This window comes from Diaphorina citri, unplaced genomic scaffold (genome assembly GCF_000475195.1).
Source record: "Diaphorina citri unplaced genomic scaffold, Diaci psyllid genome assembly version 1.1 scaffold205, whole genome shotgun sequence".
Lineage (NCBI taxonomy): Eukaryota > Metazoa > Arthropoda > Insecta > Hemiptera > Psyllidae > Diaphorina > Diaphorina citri.
In genome coordinates, this window is record NW_007377642.1 from 81560 (window position 1) to 103018 (window position 21459).

General features: G+C 35.1%; 1 protein-coding gene across 1 annotated transcript; it reads left to right on the top strand.

The window, feature by feature from the left end:
- The first annotated feature begins 7168 nt into the window (after positions 1–7168).
- Positions 7169–8485, top strand: LOC103505930 (testis-specific serine/threonine-protein kinase 4-like). Its single transcript, XM_008470304.3, has one exon. The coding sequence runs from the start codon at positions 7387–7389 to the stop codon at positions 8458–8460; it is 1074 nt and encodes a 357-aa protein (XP_008468526.1). The 5' UTR covers positions 7169–7386; the 3' UTR covers positions 8461–8485.
- The last annotated feature ends 12974 nt before the right edge of the window (positions 8486–21459 follow it).

Genomic DNA, 21459 nt, shown 5'->3' on the forward strand with positions numbered 1-21459 from the left:
ATGACCCGCTCTTTTTTTTCAGTTATTCGACCTTTCGCGGTTTTCAGCTATAGCGACAAAACGGTTAGAGATATTCTAAAAGTTAGGGTAAAAAAACACTCAAATAAGCATCATTCACATAGGATAAGGAAAGTCGCTGTGATGTTCACAACCAGATTTTTTTTTTTTTTTTTTTTTTTCACAAGATCTAAAAATAATGTTCTAAAAAAATCTACTCTTTTTCATCTTTAGATAACTACAGGTTGGAAACGTATTTTTCCCAGCAATGTAGAAATTAGCAGATAACTGTCTCTTGTAATATTTTGTCTAATGCGTGGAGCTTTTTTTTTTAAAAAAAAAAAGCATTTAACTAAAGGTTTTAAAAATTACGGGTGAAAAAAGCCACACTTGAGCAAACTTTACATTAAAAGCTCACTCTAAGAATTTAAGAGGAGAAAAAAGAAGAAGAAAAGGGAAAATCTGAGGGAAGATCAGAAAAAAGCCTTTGTTATTCATTGCTGTCCATTTGCTTAATTTAAAAGAAGAATAATAACATATAATAATTAGCTCATCCCTAAAGAGAACTTTAGCTAACAAACATCTATCTACGTATCTACCCATTAGAAAGATCAGTTTTATATCTCGGGATACCGTCTTGGTTTTAGTTTCCAATTTAACTTTGAGATCTGCATTTGTAAGATCTTGAAATCTCTATGCTTACTGGAGCTTGGCCTGGCGCACTGCCATGTGCTCAGATTATTTGTTTGTATGTTTAGGTCAAATTTTGTAACTTTTGAGCCACTTTTACCCGGCCGATCGACTTTATCAACTAGTCCAAAGAGTCCTATACTTGAAAAAAAAAAGATGGATTTTCAATGTTTTAAAAATAAAGTACAAAGTAGATAGTACTTTTGAAAGTCGTCATTAGAAAAAGTGCGTCCCACAACAAAAAAAAAAAAATAAAAAAAAAAAAAAAAAAAAAAAAAATACATTTAAAAATGCAAAAGTTATGTCAAGCGTTAGTAAAAATGTCTTAACACCAAAATCCCTTGTCAGAATTGAAAAATGTTTCTCACTAGCCCATGTAGGAATTACGAAAATGTAAATATTTGAAATCTTTTCAGCTTGTACCTTGTGTACCTACCTTAATTTCCAGCAACCCAAGATGCTCTTGCTCTTCTGTCTGACTTTTTATTTACCTTTGAAAATTTCCATGTGTATTTATTTAAACGTACATTTTAGGTTCTTAATGAAAAATTAAATTTGAAAGGTAATTAAGTAATTTTATTTTAATAGCTCATGTTAAATTTAATAGCAATATTTTCTGACTGAAGTTCTAAAGCTAGACAAATTATTGCTGTGAGCTTAGAGATCCAATAATATAATCTGATGGGAATTATTTTCGTTAATAAAAGAAAATTGTAGAAATCGACTTATCCATACCGAGACATCTAGACTTAGACAACATAAACTCAGAATTGTTTCGGGTTTATTCTAGAGCTTTTAGAATTTCGATGTCGAAAGTTGTCTATTGTGCAGCAGTTTGTTAAATTGAGGTGGGTATAGGTAATAAAATTATTATTGAAAGAAGATAATAACATAATCTCTTTCTTCTTAGCTTTATTTTAATTTTTAGTTTGTCGAAGGAGATCACCAATGTGTCCATTTTAGCAAGAACATTGCAGGGTGTATATTTAGCGATATGTTTTACATTTTATCCAAGTGTTGAGAATATCGCTTGAAGGAGCAAAAGGGTTGTAAAGGCTGGCCATGCATAAAAAGCTACACTATAGAAACCCATTGAGGGAAAGGTTTGCACATTAAACACTTACTTAATCCCTTTTGCAACGTTGTAGGTTATTAGAGAAGCGCTGTTGAGTTTTTCTCCTTGATTGCATCTTGTTCCCAAACATCTATTCACCTTGGCTAACTTTTTCAAACTTCGTTTTGGGTGGTTTGTGTGACATTACGAGTACCTAGATATAGTTCTTTCGGGTCCCTTTTTCATCTCTTTTATTCCATTTCGGCATTTTGTTGTATGGAAAAATGTGTTGCACGATTATAGGTGACAAAACATATTATTGTAGAATGTAGAACATGTTTTGTATGGTCAGCCTGGCGTTAAACTACTTTTTAACGTGGTCGGCTTTGTTCAATATTAACTCTTGTACGCTCTGAAGCTTAGTATTAACATGGGCACTAACTGTTTCCTAGCACCCGAAGGCATTTTTGTCTTGGTATAAGGTACTTGTACCTACATAATTATGCCGTACTTCTTTGGCAGCGGGCGCGCGAAGGAGGGGGGGGGGATCTAAAACGAAGACTTTAGGGTTGAGAATTACTGTTCTAGCCTACTCGGACACAGAAGGATTTGTTGGTTCTGCTGTCTGCCATCTACTCATCATCTATCAGAGTACCCCCGTTCTAATATTGTAATCACCGTAAAAATATGAAATTATAGCAAGAAGCAAATTTCCAAGTTCATACTTCATAGTAGGTACCCACAATCTACATACATACACACACAAATATCTTACTTTGTTTCAGCTGAATAGCTTAAATTGGCACAAAATACACCTTAATTAAAATAAATAAAAGAAGAACAGCTAAATAACCTAAATTTCCTAATAAATCCCATGATGCTAACTATTGTATGTCTTATTATTTGTACGAGTAACTAAATGTTGGTATAATGGAACAACTTGTTCTAAGCTGACAGTCTAAATAAAGCACTACTTTTACTAAATAACGATTGACCAATGAATAAATATTAGGTATAATTTATCATCATTGATGTTTAAAAAATTAGCCTTTCAAAATGTAAGTTTTCTAAATGCTGACCATTCTCCATCACCAACTCTTAATAAAGCACTACTTTTACTAAATAACGATTGACCAATGATCCAATGAATAAATATTAGGTATAATATATCATCATTGATGTTTAAAAAATTGTAAGTTTTCTAAATGCTGACCATTCTCCATCACCAACAGACTAAGAAAAGAAATAACACCTACTTAAAATAAAACAGTCATGATCACTCACCTAGAAAGTCAGCGGAATTGGTTGCTGACGAAAAACTGGAGGCATCACCAACAGACTAATAAAAGAAATAACACCTACTTAAAATAAAACAGTCATGATCACTCACCTAGAAAGTCAGCGGAATTGGTTGCTGACGAAAAACTGGAGGCCGCGGCAGCAGCTGCAAGTCCTAACTGTAGAGGATGTCTGAGTAACGCTGATGCATGACTAATAGGTGACATAGTGGAATTCACTGTAGAGGCCCGAGATGATGGGGCTAGTATGGAATCAATGGTAATATAATCTGATGGGAATTATTTTCGTTAATAAACGAAAATTGTAGAAAACGACTTATCCATACCGAGACATCTAGACTTAGACAACATAAACTCAGAATTGTTTCGGGTTTATTCTAGAGCTTTTAGAATTTCGATGTCGAAAGTTGTCTATTGTGCAGCAGTTTGTTAAATTGAGGTGGGTATAGGTAATAAAATTATTATTGAAAGAAGATAATAACATAATCTCTTTCTTCTTAGCTTTATTTTAATTTTTAGTTTGTCGAAGGAGATCACCAATGTGTCCATTTTAGCAAGAACATTGCAGGGTGTATATTTAGCGATATGTTTTACATTTTATCCAAGTGTTGAGAATATCGCTTGAAGGAGCAAAAGGGTTGTAAAGGCTGGCCATGCATAAAAAGCTACACTATAGAAACCATTGAGGGAAAGGTTTGCACATTAAACACTTACTTAATCCCTTTTGCAACGTTGTAGGTTATTAGAGAAGCGCTGTTGAGTTTTTCTCCTTGATTGCATCTTGTTCCCAAACATCTATTCACCTTGGCTAACTTTTTCAAACTTCGTTTTGGGTGGTTTGTGTGACATTACGAGTACCTAGATATAGTTCTTTCGGGTCCCTTTTTCATCTCTTTTATTCCATTTCGGCATTTTGTTGTATGGAAAAATGTGTTGCACGATTATAGGTGACAAAACATATTATTGTAGAATGTAGAACATGTTTTGTATGGTCAGCCTGGCGTTAAACTACTTTTTAACGTGGTCGGCTTTGTTCAATATTAACTCTTGTACGCTCTGAAGCTTAGTATTAACATGGGCACTAACTGTTTCCTAGCACCCGAAGGCATTTTTGTCTTGGTATAAGGTACTTGTACCTACATAATTATGCCGTACTTCTTCGGCAGCGGGCGCGCGAAGGAGGGGGGGGGATCTAAAACGAAGACTTTAGGGTTGAGAATTACTGTTCTAGCCTACTCGGACACAGAAGGATTTGTTGGTTCTGCTGTCTGCCATCTACTCATCATCTATCAGAGTACCCCCGTTCTAATATTGTAATCACCGTAAAAATATGAAATTATAGCAAGAAGCAAATTTCCAAGTTCATACTTCATAGTAGGTACCCACAATCTACATACATACACACACAAATATCTTACTTTGTTTCAGCTGAATAGCTTAAATTGGCACAAAATACACCTTAATTAAAATAAATAAAAGAAGAACAGCTAAATAACCTAAATTTCCTAATAAATCCCATGATGCTAACTATTGTATGTCTTATTATTTGTATTTCAAAGTACTATCTACTTTGTACTTTATTTTTAAAACATTGAAAATCCATCTTTTTTTTTTCAAGTATAGGACTCTTGGACTAGTTGATAAAGTCGATCGGCCGGGTAAAAGTGGCTCAAAAGTTACAAAATTTGACCTAAACATACAACAAATAATCTGAGCACATGGCAGTGCGCCAGGCCAAGCTCCAGTAAGCATAGAGATTTCAAGATCTTACAAATGCAGATCTCAAGTTAAATTGGAAACTAAACCAAGACGGTATCCCGAGATATAAAACTGATCTTTCTAATGGGTAGATACGTAGATAGATGTTTGTTAGCTAAAGTCTCTTTAGGGATGAGCTATTATTATATGTTATTATTTCTTCTTTTTAAATTAAGCAAATGGGACAGCAATGAATAACAAGAGCTTTTTTCTGATCTCCTCAGATTTTCCCTTTTCTTCTTCTTTTTTCTTAACGGTGTGGCTCTCTGAAATTTACCATATTTTACAATATTTTCTACAATATTGTTTTTTTTTTTTTACTTAGGGACATTAGGGGACCCAATGTAGGGACGGAACAAAGCCGTTATTTCCTCTCACGATAGTTATTTTAGAAGTCAATGGTAAACAAAGAAGAGGGGGCTGACTTTTTGCTTTCTTGGTAACTAGAGTCGTCGTAAAACTTTGGTGATCTATTGACAGAGTCTGCATAGAATCGTAGTCTCGAGTCAGGAGGCTGCTCTGAACATTTGCTTCCATCTTCATCATCTTCCTCATTATCCTCTCCATCTTTCAGATGAGTTCTCACATCGTAGTTGTTATCGTTGTGATATTTGTTTAACATGTCCATGTTGTCCGTAGACTTTTGATGTCGATGAGCAAATAACAATTGAGCGTATTTTATGCTATCAAAAGATTTGCTTGAGAGTGACTCTATCATTGTACAAGTGATTGTTTGTTGGGCTTTCTTGATTTGATTGCGAATATTTCAGATCATTTGCACTATTCGTGACATCTTTGGTTAGAACTTTATATTGCACTTGGTCTAATTGTTAATAACTGAGGAAAGTGTGGATTTAATATTAATACTGTTTAATAATTATATTTATTTCTTTATATTTTCCTTTTAATTTTGAGAAAAACTGGTAGGTTTGCCTATAGAAGTTACTAAAAAAAAAAAAAAATCGAGTAGAGACAATTAAACACTTAAAACACACAAAAAACTTTACAGAACGTTCATAATGTCGGGACAAATGAGATAAACAAAAGTTGAAAATCCTCCCAGGTAAAATCACTTTATAAAAGAACTAATAATATCAGCTAATACCAACTCCGGCGATAAAAAAGGAGTAGAGAGAAATGGGTACAAAAACAGCAGAGATAAAATTTAAACCACTTTCTAGATAAGGCAAAGCGTATAACAACAAAATCAAAACACAGTAAACAGTTAAATGCTTTAAGGGATGATAGTATAGAAAAGAGGGACGTCCCTTCTGAATATTGGTTGCAAATAAGGGGCGGGCGTAAAGTTTCTACCCCATACCCCATTGTACCCTCGTGTTTCCTATCATTTATGTAACATAATAAGGTATATTTTACTCGGCTAATAACATAATCATTTCTAGTGCTGGATCTTGGAGTTTAGGTGAGAAAATGATTCCATCTGTCTAATTTTCATGGAACTTTGTTAAAATGATGTAGATGTCTAAAACATGGAACCACTAAGAATTTGTCGATTTTACGTTAGAGGTTAGAAATAATCTCATGGTACCTTTTGTACTGGGTAATTTTTTCCGACCGAGGGTTATTGACAATAAATTGACGGCCACTGATGTATTGTCCACAAAACTATTGTCAAATATGGCGAAATCCTTTCCCGAGGGTTATTGACAATAAATTGACGGCCACTGATGTATTGTCCACAAAACTATTGTCAAATATGGCGAAATCCTTTCGGGTTATTGACAATAAATTGACGGCCACTGATGTATTGTCCACAAAACTATTGTCAAATATGGCGAAATCCTTTCGGAACACTTGGCCTGTTTGAATATAAAAAAAACCTGTTTCATTATTCAGTCAAGAAACTTCATGAGTTTCCTTATTCCATTTCTTAAACATATGGAAGACTATTGGGGTCCTATCAGGCATTCAGCCCGAGTATTTTGAAATATGAAAGAAACAGTTCGGTAAACACAAGCACCCGGTTTTCCTTTATTCTCTTGTAATAACACCAGGTTCAAACTTAATCTAAAGCAAGAGCTTTCCCAGAAAAAAAGCCCCAGGCAAAATTAGTTTTCACCATGTTTTTATGCGTCCCTTATTCAAAAGATTACATTTGTTCAGCTTATAGTCTTTATTAATTAATTTATTAAAGTATAACTCTCTTATTAAGTGTACATAATTCAACAGCACCTCAGGGTTTGATCACATGGAGCTGTTTCCAGTGCTTTGAGCAGTAGTTACTTGTACCTAGTGAGGAGGACTGTTCGTAAATTAAATCTTGCTGCCACTTTCTGTTCATATAGATATTCTAGATAAAAAATAAAAACAAACTCAGATTTGATCACTTTTCTATTTTCTTTTCTAAGCCTGTGTTGATATAGGTTAGTTCTTTTTTTTCACCATACTGGCCAAAGAAAAGGCAAGGAACTTGAAAATACATTCTATGCTCACATTAAAATTATCTCAAGTAAAGGTATACACAAGTAAAATACACAATAAAATCTTTGAAATCAGAAAATAAATTTTAAAAGACGGATTCAGTTTCCATCATAACACAGGTCAAAGTGAGGTGGAAGGAGTGAAAATATGACTCTTAAACAGCATGAGAGACCTCAATCGGAAAACATCAAAACGGACACCATTGCACAGAGCTCCAAGGAAAACAAAAGACCAAAGTCAAGTAGTAATAAACTAGATCTAGATGCTTCATCCAGATCAACACTCATTGCCGCTAACAAAAGGGACGTGAAAAAGAAATCAACGGTAATGGAAAACCATGGATACGTTTTAGGTAAAGTGATTGGTATTGGATCTTATGCCACAGTGAAGCTAGCAACATCAACTCGGCATGGATGTGACGTTGCCGTCAAAGTTGTCTCCAAGGTAGAAGCGCCACCGGATTATTTGAAGAAGTTTCTTCCACGGGAAATTGATGTTGTCAAAGGTTTACGACATCCTAATCTGATACGATTTCTTCAGGCCATTGAAACCACACATCGCGTGTACATAATCATGGAATATGCAGAGAAAGGAAGTCTTTTGGACTTCATTCAGAGAGAAGGATACATTGATGAACCTAGGACCAAGAAATGGTTTCGCCAACTTGTCGATGCGATAGATTACTGTCATGAAAGAGGAGTAGTACATCGAGATATCAAATGTGAAAATCTTCTCATTGATGGTGAATATAATATCAAGCTCTCTGATTTTGGTTTTGCTCGTGGCCACATGAAATGTAAGAGTGGGCATCAGAGTCCTTTGAGTGACACTTTCTGTGGCAGCTATGCCTATGCCTCACCTGAAATTCTCAAAGGAGTTCCATATACCCCTCATTACAGTGATGTTTGGTCCATGGGTGTTGTGCTGTATGCTATGGCGTTCGGAAGATTACCATTTGATGATACGAATTATATTCAACTTCTAAAGCAGGTCCAAACGAAAGTGGTGTTTCCGACAGAACCTAATGTGTCAGCTGAATGTAAAACATTGCTGTCTAAAATATTTTCTCCTATCAAGTTTCGAATCCGGTTGAAGGATATCAAACAAGATCCCTGGGTCAAAACAGAAGCGAACCCTGCTGCTAGTGCGGGGGTTGAAACCAAGACCCTGAACCAAAGTAAGATCGATACACAAGCAAATTCAAATTCCCTGTCAAGTTAAATAAATTCAGACGTCATTATTTATACTTTTGGTACCTTGTTCGTTTGATAGATAGCTATAACTGGCCTAGATCTCTGTTAGCGTTGTATATGACAAGGTGTGTGCCCAATTCTAACATTTGGCTAATTTTCCCATTTCATATTATACCTAATTAACCTTGATGGTGAGGGTAGGTATCAGGCTATCAGGTAGGATGATGGTAGGTATCATTTTATTCACGGTTCGCCTCTTTTTAATTTTAATAAATTCGAGTATTATTAGATTGAAAAATTTGGCTCGGAATAAAACGCAAAGTAGACTACTGAGGATAGAGATCGGGGCATTGCATAATGATTGGCATTGGGAAGAGACAGGGGGAGTATTTTCTTCACTTGTGTTCGGTGTTTTCTTTTCTCAGCATATCGGGGCATTGCATAATGATTGGCATTGGGAAGAGACAGGGGGAGTATTTTCTTCACTTGTGTTCGGTGTTTTCTTTTCTCAGCATTTAAAATGCTGTTTTTATAAAATTAAAATCAAAATACGAAAAGAGGGTTTTGATAATGGTTAGGAATATTACGAACAGGGTGGTAGAGGCAGTTTCGAGTGCTCTCATGATAATGAAAAGTAAATTGAATTTCTCTAGTGGTAGCTGTGTCGGTGTGGAGGGTGTAAAGTTAGTTTTGAGGTTTCAGTGTGATTTCATTTAAGATGAATATAATCAATGCATTAGGTTAAAGGGGCATTAATGTGCATATATTGTATTGTTATGTTTGTTTTAAATGAAGAGGAGGAGGATTCGTATCAAAGTCTGTACTGAATACTCAAGTCCTGACTATTCAAGTGATTCATATGCATTTTATTCTTGTCATTTACACACGTTTGTTGTGCCATGAGACATTTAGGGTATCTGTTTCTATTGGATGAAAATTAGTATAAATTACTTTCTAATAACCGAAGTTCAAAGTCAAATAAATAAGCTATTCCCCCTGAAATTTAAATAATTCTTGTATTCTGTTACAGGTTCACCCATTCTTTGTTCCCTACTACAGAGCCTTCTGTAACGGAGTAATGTGTTAAGCAACCTCCTTAGCTTTAAGTGTAAAATGTACCTGTATAACTATCACATCAGGCTGGAAATAGGTATTTAGCAATTCTCTGTTTTAATATCTTCAATGAAGGTAGACCAATTTTCTGTTTTAATATCTTCAATGAAGATATTAAAACAGAAAATTGGTCCCTTGCGGCCCTCGGGTGCCCTAAGGTTGGACAACCCTGATCTTCATGTTTATATGTACGAGTGTGTATTAATAGTTTCGGTTGAAATAAGTGCTTTATTTTCAAGCATCGCACTTACCAACCATACCAACCAATTCTAAGAAATAAAGACAGAGTAGATACCTAACTCATTGAGTAGTTGTACTTATCTTTTTTCGTCTTCAGAGTTTCAATTACTATTCCTGTGACTTAAGTCCTCGTATGCCTGATAAATAATACATAATTCTATTTGATTTTGGAGCTGTTATTACCAACCTATTATAAAAGTACAATATTATTTTACATGATTACTCTTAAATAGCATAACCTAATGAAAAGCATACTAAATATTTTTTATTACCAACCTATTATAAAAGTACAATATTATTTTACATGATAACTCTTAAATAGCATAACCTAATGAAAAGCATACTAAATATTTGAATGACAAAAAAATCTGGAAAGTCGAGATGTTTAGGGAGAGACGTAAGGGATCTGTTTTACCCCCCATGTTTAAGTTTCAAATGACAAAGTCAATAATGTTCAGGGGTAGACATTGTTAGGGGGAAGGGGGTGCATTTAATTCAAATGATACGGCCAATCACATTGAAGAGTCTTTCTCATTGGCTGTCCCCAGGGAGGGATAAAAATTTTATACACAAAGAAGGAAAAAAAGTTTAAACTTTTGAGATACCCGAGATGAAGAAGGAAAAGGTGAGGAGGGGGAGAAGGAGGAAAAAGCAAATAGGAGAAGGAAATAACCTTTCAACTTCTTGTGGGCATTTTTAGAAGACGAATTTTTAGATGTAGATTGTAGAATCATGACTTAGTCATCGGACACATTAATTTAAGGCTAGACAATTTACACACTTGCGTTGTTTGTTTAATAAGGCCATAAGCCATTTCCGGTGTTGTTTGGGAAGTGAGAAAAAAGAACATAGGTATTGAAAAATGAAATTTACGTTTGAAGAACCTACCACATCAAGTATAAATATAAAAGTTTTTGTAAAAATTACCCAGCAAGAGTAAATAAACTAACATAGTAGACCGAAAGGCGAGGAGTGAAATATAGAGTTTGTTTAATAAGGCCATAAGCCATTTCCGGTGGTTGTTTGGGAAGTGAGAAAAAAGAACATAGGTATTGAAAAATGAAATTTACGTTTGAAGAACCTACCACATCTAGTATAAATATAAAAGTTTTTGTAAAAATTACCCAGCAAGAGTAAATAAACTAACATAGTAGACCGAAAGGCGAGGAGTGAAATATAGAAGAGGAGGAGGAGGAGGAGGAAAACGAAGTAAAGTGAAAAGAGAACAAAACAAGAAAGAGAGAAACGACCAGATCCAGAGATATTAAAAGATATTCCAAGTATTTTTGGAGGAAGAGGAAGAGGAAGAAAACGAAGTAAAGTGAAAAGAGAACAAAACAAGAAAGAGAGAAACGACCAGATCCAGAGATATTAAAAGATATTCCAAGTATTTTTATTATTACATATATTAAATTCTCTCTGTTTCTTCGTATTAATTTTCTTATTTCCTCAAGCAGAACAAGAAAAGACGAAAGATATTAGACGTCGGAAAGGAGAAAAAGAGAAAAAGAGGACAAAGCGAGGTGGAAGAAAGAGAAGAGAAGAGAAGGAGAGAATAAGAGATTGAATTACAAATTCTTTTCATTGAAAATTCTTGGGCTGATAAAACGGGATGTAAACACAGGATGTATGTATCAGCTTTTCTGTTTTCTATCATTTCATTCCTATAAGCACATTCCCACTACTCAGGACAAAGCGAGGTGGAAGAAAGAGAAGAGAAGGAGAGAATAAGAGATTGAATTACAAATTCTTTTCATTGAAAATTCTTGGGCTGATAAAACGGGATGTAAACACAGGATGTATGTATCAGCTTTTCTGTTTTCTATCATTTCATTCCTATAAGCACATTCCCACTACTCCACTGTCTGCCAATTCAATCCTTTAGTAGTAGATTATAATACTCTGCTCCCCAAAAGTACACAAGTACTTACAGGATGTTAAAAAGTTTATTAGTTTTCTTTTTCAAAGGCAATAATAGTTATTTTTACCATCCTAAATAAGTAAAGACTAAATTTGCATGTATGCAATCAACACTCGAACCTCTTTCAAAGACAATAATAGTTATTTTTACCATCCTAAATAAGTAAAGACTAAATTTGCATGTATGCAATCAACACTCGAATCCCACTACTCCACTGTCTGCCAATTCAATCCTTTAGTAGTAGATTATAATAATCTGCTCCCCAAAAGTACACAAGTACTTACAGGATGTTGAAAAGTTTATTATTTTTTTTTTTTCAAAGACAATAATAGTTATTTTTACCATCCTAAATAAGTAAAGACTAAATTTGCATGTATGCAATCAACACTCGAACCTCATTTTCCCGGGATTACAAGTTCGTAGTGAGAGAAAGGGAGAAGGAAGGAGAGAGAGAGAGAGAGAGAAAGAAAGAGAGAGAAAAAGGGGGAGAGAGAGATAGTGATTTCGAAGAAAATTGTCAAAGTATTTTTCCAGCTTTTACATGTACCTATGTATATCTGGTGAAACAACCTGTGTTAAAGTACAAAATATGCTTATGCTTGAAGATTTTATTAAAACATAATAGTCTGAATAATGGCGAGGATGAAGGAAAATGGAGAAGAGAGAGAGAATGAAAAGAAGGAGAATGAGAGAGAAAATGAAAAGTATGAGAAGAAGGGGAAGACGAATAAGAAAATGTGACGTAGGCGAAGGAATAAATCAGAAATAAATAAATTTATAATATTTTTTTCAAGCTTATTTTCAAATTCGAGGGATGATAGGGCAAGACAATAAAAAATATCATCTGGAAACGATAGGTACGAGTAATAATTTAATAGAAAGTAAAAAGTAATGAATAGTAATTTCGTAAAAAGGAAGAATTAACAAATATGAAACCACAACTTGCTCATAATGATCATACTTTGCTTGACAATGCCTAGATAGATATTTACATAAAAAAAAAAATCGTCTCAAGTGGTCAGAGGGGTGCCAGTACCCAGTAGTTACTGCTAAGTATTAGGGATATAAGGTATTAATTTAATAATAAGTTACTACAAAGACAATAATAGTTATTTTTACCATCCTAAATAAGTAAAGACTAAATTTGCATGTATGCAATCAACACTCGAACCTCATTTTTCCGGGATTACAAGTTCGTAGTGAGAGATAGGGAGAAGGAAGGAGAGAGAGAGAGAGAGAGAGAGAGAGAGAAATAGAGAGAAAGAGAAAGAGAGAGAGAGAAAGAGAGAGAGAGAAAGAGAGAGAAAAAGGGGGAGAGAGATAGTGATTTCGAAGAAAATTGTCAAAGTATTTCTCCAGCTTTTACATGTACCTATGTATATCTGGTGAAACAACCTGTGTTAAAGTACAAAATATGCTTATGCTTGAAGATTTTATTAAAACATAATAGTCTGAATAATGGCGAGGATGAAGGAAAATGGAGAAGAGAGAGAGAATGAAAAGAAGGAGAATGAGAGAGAAAATGAAAAGTATGAGAAGAAGGGGAAGACGAATAAGAAAATGTGACGTAGGCGAAGGAATAAATCAGAAATAAATAAATTTATAATATTTTTTTCAAGCTTATTTTCAAATTCGAGGGATGATAGGGCAAGACAATAAAAAATATCATCTGGAAACGATAGGTACGAGTAATAATTTAATAGAAAGTAAAAAGTAATGAATAGTTATTTCGTAAAAAGGAAGAATTAACAAATATGAAACCACAACTTGATCATAATGATCATACTTTGCTTGACAATGCCTAGATAGATATTGATCTGTTTCTATTGGATGAAAATTAGTATAAATTACTTTCTAATAAGGAAAGTTCAAAGTCAAATAAATAAGCTATTCCCCCTGAAATTTAAATAATTCTTGTATTCTGTTACAGGTTCACCCATTCTTTGTTCCCTGTTACTAGGTAGATAGGCTCCTCATCTTTGTAGTGTCATATGGATTGTATCTTGCCAAATGAATACACAAAAAATATGTTGATAAGTTACTAGGTAGATAGGCTCCTCATCTTTGTAGTGTCATATGGATTGTATCTTGCCAAATGAATACACAAAAAAATATGTTGATCCCTACTTCTGATTGTATAAAAATCAATTTAAATATTGACAGTGTAAGAAATTTAATCCCCAGAGCAAATTGCTATGTTGATCCCTACTTCTGATTGTATAAAAATCAATTTAAATATTGACAGTGTAAGAAATTTAATCCCCAGAGCAAATTGCCTCTCAAAGATTTTTTAATGAGTCCTCTTTTTAGGAAAGTTTTTTGTGTATGTACTCGTCTTTGTTTAACTTTACTTGGTCTTAGAATTCAATTAATTATTTGGTTCAGCACAAATAGTGTTTTAGTTTAACAGGCAGATCAATTAATTCTATTTTAATCGAAGTACGGACTATCTAGGTAAGCAAATTGCAAAATCATCCTCAATCATGCAGGATTAAGGAATATAGTGGTCCTTGGATTTTCAAGCACTTAGGAGATCTAGTTCTTGAGGACATTTTGTCCAAAGGATACTAAAGCGATCTGCTCATTGAATGTATTCAAAATACTGGTCTAGTACAGAAGAACTAGTGAAGCAAGAAGTAGGTTCTTATGGTATTTATTATTAGGTAATCTGGAGATTTCGGAATGTCACATTATAAGAGCTCAGGATAGAAAAAACTTCTTGGTACCCAGTTTGTGGCGGTACCATGACATTCCTTACAATATTGATGAAATTTGGGTTGTATGCAGTTTGATACCTAGATAGTCCGTACTTCGATTAAAATAGAATTAATTGATCTGCCTGTTGAACTTAAACATTAGTTGTGCTGAACCAAAGAATTAATTGAATTCTAAGACCAAGTAAAGTTAAACAAAGACGAGTACATACACAAAAACTTTCCGCTGAACCAAAGAATTAATTGAATTCTAAGACCAAGTAAAGTTAAACAAAGACGAGTACATACACAAAAAACTTTCCTAAAAGAGAACTCATTGAAAAATCTTTGAGAAAACACGCTTTGGGTTTGATTCAAAAGTTTTCATTTGGTCCAGTATCTGACATGTTATCTTCAATCTTTGAATTCTAAGACCAAGTAAAGTTAAACAAAGACGAGTACATACACAAAAAACTTTCCTAAAAAAAGGACTCATTGAAAAATCTTTGAGAAAACACGCTTTGGGTTTGATTCAAAAGTTTTCATTTGGTCCAGTATCTGACATGTTATCTTCAATCATGAAAACGGAGACATTACCTGGGGTCTTAGCAAGGTTGAGCAAACAAGAGGACCTCAAGTGTTTACACGGTCCTTGCAATCAACTTAGATCCAGCGAGTGGTCAAAATATTTACTCTTGTTCGAAACAAATTGACAATGAATTTCTTTTTCAGCACCACAAAGGAAAAAAAAGGTAAAGAAAGGTTTTGTGCTTCTGTTCTGGAGACAAGTCGTTTGATACAGGGCTAGTCACTTCAAACTATGAAAAAACTTTGAGAGAACACGCTTTGGGTTTGATTCAAAAGTTTTCATTTGGTCCAGTATCTGACATGTTATCTTCAATCATGAAAACGGAGACATTACCTGGGGTCTTAGGAAGGTTGAGCAAACAAGAGGACCTCAAGTGTTTACACGGTACTTGCAATCAATTTAGATCCAGCGAGTGGTCAAAATATTTACTCTTGTTCGAAACAAATTGACAATGAATTTTTTTTTTCAGCCCCACAAAGGAAAAAAAAGGTAAAGAAAGGTTTTGTGCTTCTGTTCTGGAGACAAGTCGTTTGATACAGGGCTAGTCACTTCAAACTATCAAGGTTGAGCAAAAAAGAGGACCTCAAGTGTTTACACGGTCCTTGCAATCAACTTCCAGCGAGTGGTCAAAATATTTACTCTTGTTCGAAACAAATTGACAATGAATTTCTTTTTCAGCCCCACAAAGGAAAAAAAAAAGGTAAAGAAAGGTTTTGTGCTTCTGTTCTGGAGACAAGTCGTTTGATACAGGGCTAGTCACTTCAAACTATGTATTACCTTCTAGTAATTCAGAGATCACATCTTTTGCCTCTTTGTAAGTCCACTTCATTTGGGTCCAAATTTTCTGCTTCATCTATCAGAGAGTACTCTTCAGGCTTTCCTTTCTTTGATCGTTTTTGGTCACGTTTAACTCTCGGACTAAGCAATTAGCTTAAAATATATATTTTTTATTTAGAATTATAAAAAACTAGCCGAAATCCTTAAGACATGGCCGTTCATGTCACTCATCCATTTAGTGGTCTTGCTCGGCGTAGCTTAACAAAAACGAACCGGAAAATAGCCTATAACCTTCACGGGAGTGCAAGCAATAAGTTGACAAAGTTACATAGCAATCGGATGAGCGGTTTGGCCAGGCATATAGTTCGAACAAACAAACGAACAAACAAACACACATTTATTTTTATATATTAGATAAAAATTTCTCTCTCAAAATTAACCAATCAAATAGCAAGATCCGAGAGTTAAACTTAAACTCAGATTGTGGCCCCGACCATGAATATCATTTTCAAAAGCTGGTCCCATCACCACAACTTCAATCTCCATCCATCCTGTATACTATCTAGGTTTTGAATACACACACATTTATTTTATTTTTATATATTAGATAAAAATTTCTCTCTCGAAATTAACCAATCAAATAGCTTAATCCGAGAGTTAAACTTAAACTCAGATTGTGGCCCCGACCATGAATATCATGTTCAAAAGCTGGTCCCATCACCACAACTTCAATCTCCATCCATCCTGTATATACGTACTATGTAGATTTTGAATTGTGTGAGAAAAGGTCTAAGCATATTGTATGTAAGTATTTGCACATCTAAAGTAAGCGTGAATGTGAATGGTCTAAGCATATTGTATGTAAGTATTTGCACATTTAAAGTAAGCGTGAATGTGAATGAGTTAACTCATGCGAAACTAATTGGAGTACACATTTTGTATACAGTGTTAATTGCAAATAATTGTCCTCATATTGAAATTGATTCTGGTGGTGGATCTAGGGTCTCCAGATCAAATTTTTAAAAAGTAGGACATTTGGTTCCAAAAACCCGGACATTCCATCGAAAACCCGGACATTTCCCAGAGTACACATTTTGTATACAGTGTTAATTGCAAATAATTGTCCTCATATTGAAATTGATTCTGGTGGTGGATCTCTTCATGAGTAGTCTCTCCGTGTAGGAATCATGATCAAAATCATGGAAATTTCTAATGTGCCCAGTCTCGGTAGGCCATTTTTTTGTGATTTTCATGGAGTTAAATGGTTTTTTCTTGAGGTTGCTCTCTTTTGCCCGCTCTGTATTTGGAACTTTCTATTGACATTTGTGATCAATCCTGTATGAAAGTTTGAGAGGTACCTATCTAGAGCACCTTTTGGGGGGCCAGTAGGTATGTTCCTCATGCCCAGGCAATTTTCATTCAAGGAAAACGGATAGGTCGCAGGTTGTTCAGATCTATAGAACTTGAAAGTCAAAAGCTCCGAATTACCGTTAATCTAGTCCTAAATAGTAAAATTACACTTTTTGGGGGCCAGTAGGTATGTTCCTCATGCCCAGGCAATTTTCATTCAAGGAAAACGGATAGGTCGCAGGTTGTTCAGATCTATAGAACTTGAAAGTCAAAAGCTCCGAATTACCGTTAATCTAGTCCTAAATAGTAAAATTACACCTATACGTTTAGAAAAATAGATGGCTTCAGCAACTCAGAGTTAAACTGTAGGCCTTGTATGTAGGTTGGGACTGGGTTTCGATTCTCTGTAGTGACATGATGAAACTTGATTTCTCCTCCTACAGGTCCTCCTAGACAACGGGCAGACAACGGATATCTTTTTGGATTTCCCGATTACAGAAAGAGATGCTAAGTACAACTGGACACAGGAATGAGAGGATGGTTTCTACAACCTCAACTACTAACCTACCTATTATGTAGAGGTGAGAATAATATTCTAAATCCTATATGAACTTTTTTCTACTTAAAGCTTAATACAGAGCATTTTTATATTTTTGTATGTATTATGTAGAGGTGAGAATAATATTCTAAATCCTATATGAACTTTTTTCTGCTTAAAGCTTAATACAGAGCATTTTTATATTTTTGTATGTTTAATTAAATGTTCCTTTTTCTCGGGTAATAGTTGCTTCTCATTCAACACTTGCAGGTCATTTCTTGTTGATTCACTGGATTGACATATCGGTTTTAAGCCGAAAACTTGCATTCTTTAGATCCAGCGAGTGGTCAAAATATTTACTCTTGTTCGAAACAAATTGACAATGAATTTCTTTTTCAGCCCCACAAAGGAAACAAGCAGGGTCCGTCCCTCCGGGAATTTTTAAGCCCGTATAGTGATCAGAGAAAATCAGTACCTATGTACCTACCTAATTTGTTTAATATTCAGTTTATTATTATTCTTGATTTGACTTTTCGATTTTTACTTTCATGTAATGATTCGAGATCAGAGCTCATTTGTGTGATAGAGCCCGTTCTCACTTTAGTCTCAATATAAGGTTTAAGTCACCCATCCATTTATTGGCCTTGCTCGGCGTAGCTTAACATAGGTGACGCTAAAACCGGTCTTAAATCCTTAAATGATCGACTGAAGTGTTATCTAAAGCTTTCTCGCTTTGAGTTCATAGGTCGTCGCGACAAATTTCGAGATCAGAGCTCATTTGTGTGAGAAAATGTGAAAAAAATCCCCCAAAAACCAGTTTTTTTGGTTTTTTGGCTTTATGGTTCTCTGGACAAAATTTGCACCACCACTTTCGTTTTCCTCGTAAAAAGACCTTTAATTTGATATATAGGTCGACTAGGTTTGGATAAGCCCTTCTATGGGGACAGACAGACAGACAGACAGACTGACGGACAGACAGACAGACACCGAAGCGAATACAATAGTCCGTCCACTATACCTTTTATTATTAGTAATAACCGTCCACTATACCTTTTATTATTAGTAATAATAAAGGAAGGACGGACTAAAAAAAAGGTAAAGAAAGGTTTTGTGCTTCTGTTCTGGAGACAAGTCGTTTGATACAGGGCTAGTCACTTCAAACTATGTATTACCTTCTAGTAATTCAGAGATCACGTCTTTTGCCTCTTTGTAAGTCCACTTCATTTGGGTCTAAATTTCCTGCTTCATCTATCAGAGAGTACTCTTCAGGTTTTCCTTTCTTTGATCGTTTTTGGTCACGTTTAACTCTCGGACTAAGCATTATTACCTTCTAGTAATTCAGAGATCACATCTTTTGCCTCTTTGTAAGTTCACTTCATTTGGGTCCAAATTTCCTGCTTCATCTATCAGAGAGTACTCTTCAGGTTTTCCTTTCTTTGATCGTTTTTGGTCACGTTTAACTCTCGGACTAAGCAATTAGCTTAAAATATATATGTATTTTTTATTTAGAATTATAAAAAACTAGCCGAAATCTTTAAGGCATGGCCGTTCATGTCACTCATCCATTTAGTGGTCTTGCTCGGCGTAGCTTAACAAAAACGAACCGGAAAATAGCCTATAACATATGCAAGCACGCTAGCGGCGGAGCAGAAAGAACTGCGCAGAAACGTATGCGCACAAACACATTAATGCCTTACCTGCAAGGGAGCTTTGCTCGGGACATTTGATGTGACGTCATCGCCTACGGGAGCGTATGCCGTGACGTCAAAGTTTACGATTTGCCGGTATTTTTTAAATCACATTTATTTTTATATATTAGATAAAAATTTCTCTCTCGAAATTAACCAATCAAATAGCTTAATCCGAGAGTTAAACTTAAACTCAGATTGAGTCTAAAGATGCGCAGAGATATCTGCTCCCTGACCTTTATTTATGATCTCCTAAATAACTCCGTACACTGTCCATCTGTCAGGGAGGAGATATATTTCGCGGTACCATCGTAGAAGAAAAAGGAAAATTCCGTTGGTCCTCATTTTTCCTGCTCTATGACTTTGAAACACCACCCAAGTAAGCGCAACTGATCTATTCTACACATTCTATAACGAGATTAACGAGGTACTTAATAAAATAAATTAATGAATGATAGTGAGTAATTAGGTATGGCTAAAATACGAGATGAACAAATTTCTTGTAGATGAACAAATTTTTGGTTGGGTGGAAGAGCTCACTTTGTGAGAATCCTGCCAATAAAGCCTCAAAAAAGTCAGTATTTCACTCGGAAATGTTCAGAACTTACCAAAACATACCTAATGATGTTATTACGGTATTTTTCACTCGGAAATGTTCGGAACCCTAAAAATAAATATAAAAATACTTACCTATCATCAACAGTACCACGTAGCCAGATACTGTTACTTACCATAAAGACCTGGACCTCGCTATGTCACGGGGGAGTTATGTGCGTGTGGCGGAGAGACTCCTCAACACAGAGGGGACCAGGTAGGCCTAGCATAGCCTAACTTACCTAATTGTAACTTCATTGTATAATTTTGTTATGTATCTATCTTACAACATTTTTTCTTCTTTTTTTTTCTCTTATTATTTTTACTACTTACCTATGTAAATGTTTATGTAATTGCATAAAATTAATGCGTTTAAACATCAAATAAAATTAAAAAAAAAAAAAAAAAAATGATTGGGTAATATGGAAACGGAAACTCTGTAGATCACCTGGTGCCTGGTGCGTTATCGATACCCCTTGGATCGACTAGCGACTGTTCCATGTTAACTTGTCATGTTGATTTTCAAAGGCTCTGCTCTTGCGCATAATAAAGGTCAACATAATTGGGAAAATATAGGTTTACTTCAAATTATTTTTCTATGTATCTTAATCATAAAGTCATGAGTCATGGACTCGTGACTAGTCATGACCGACACAAATGTTTGAATCATCTTTAGATGACCAAATGGCAGATCCACCATTATTATCTACCAAATACCCAAACACATGAGCACAAATCATAATTATCTACAACTCACAAGTCTCTCAACCATTTTTTAAAGTCTTTAGATTTAGAGCAAGGTGTCTTCCGGTCTTCCATTGCATCATCTGAGAGAACCTCTATTTGTTTGATTATTAGTTTTCATACATAGGCAGGATAAACGCCAGTCTTGGGAAAATAATTTATGAGACTTTTTTTGAAGAGGTTTGACAGAGAGAACGTAACTGTCACCCCCATACATAGGCAGGATAAACGCCAGTCTTGGGAAAATAATTTATGAGACTTTTTTTGAAGAGGTTTGACAGAGAGAACTGTAACTGTCAATGTCTTATCGTCCAAAATCGAAGAGAGAAGAAAGGCAGGTTAGGAGAAAGCCAGCCGTTCCGAGAACGAACATTATCCATTCAGGATAAAATCCGCCCAGGGCGGGAATCGAAACTGCGGCTTAGCGCTTGCAAGACAGACGCGCTACCAACCAAGCTAACTAGGCTGACGAGGAGAGACTTTGAAAGTTTTTCTCAGTCACGAAACTCGAAGAGTCGGAGTCAAAGGCAAAATCTCTCCTTGTGCAGCAATAAACTATAGTTTGGTTTAATCCTTTATAATCCTCAGGCCTGTCAAGATCTATACGTGATATCTAGATTCAGATAGCGTGAAATCCCTCCCCACTATACCTACCTCACACAACTTGTCAAAAACACCGCTTCATATTCCAAGCCCTTCTTACTTCTCAATAAAACTATCAAACATCATGATCCTTTCAATCAAATCAATGCACCACTAGCATCATGGGTCCATGGGATA

What these genes read in the sequence shown, in the direction of transcription:
- LOC103505930 (XM_008470304.3), top strand. Translation starts at nt 7,387, where the DNA reads ATGACTCTTAAACAGCATGAGAGACCTCAATCGGAAAACATCAAAACG.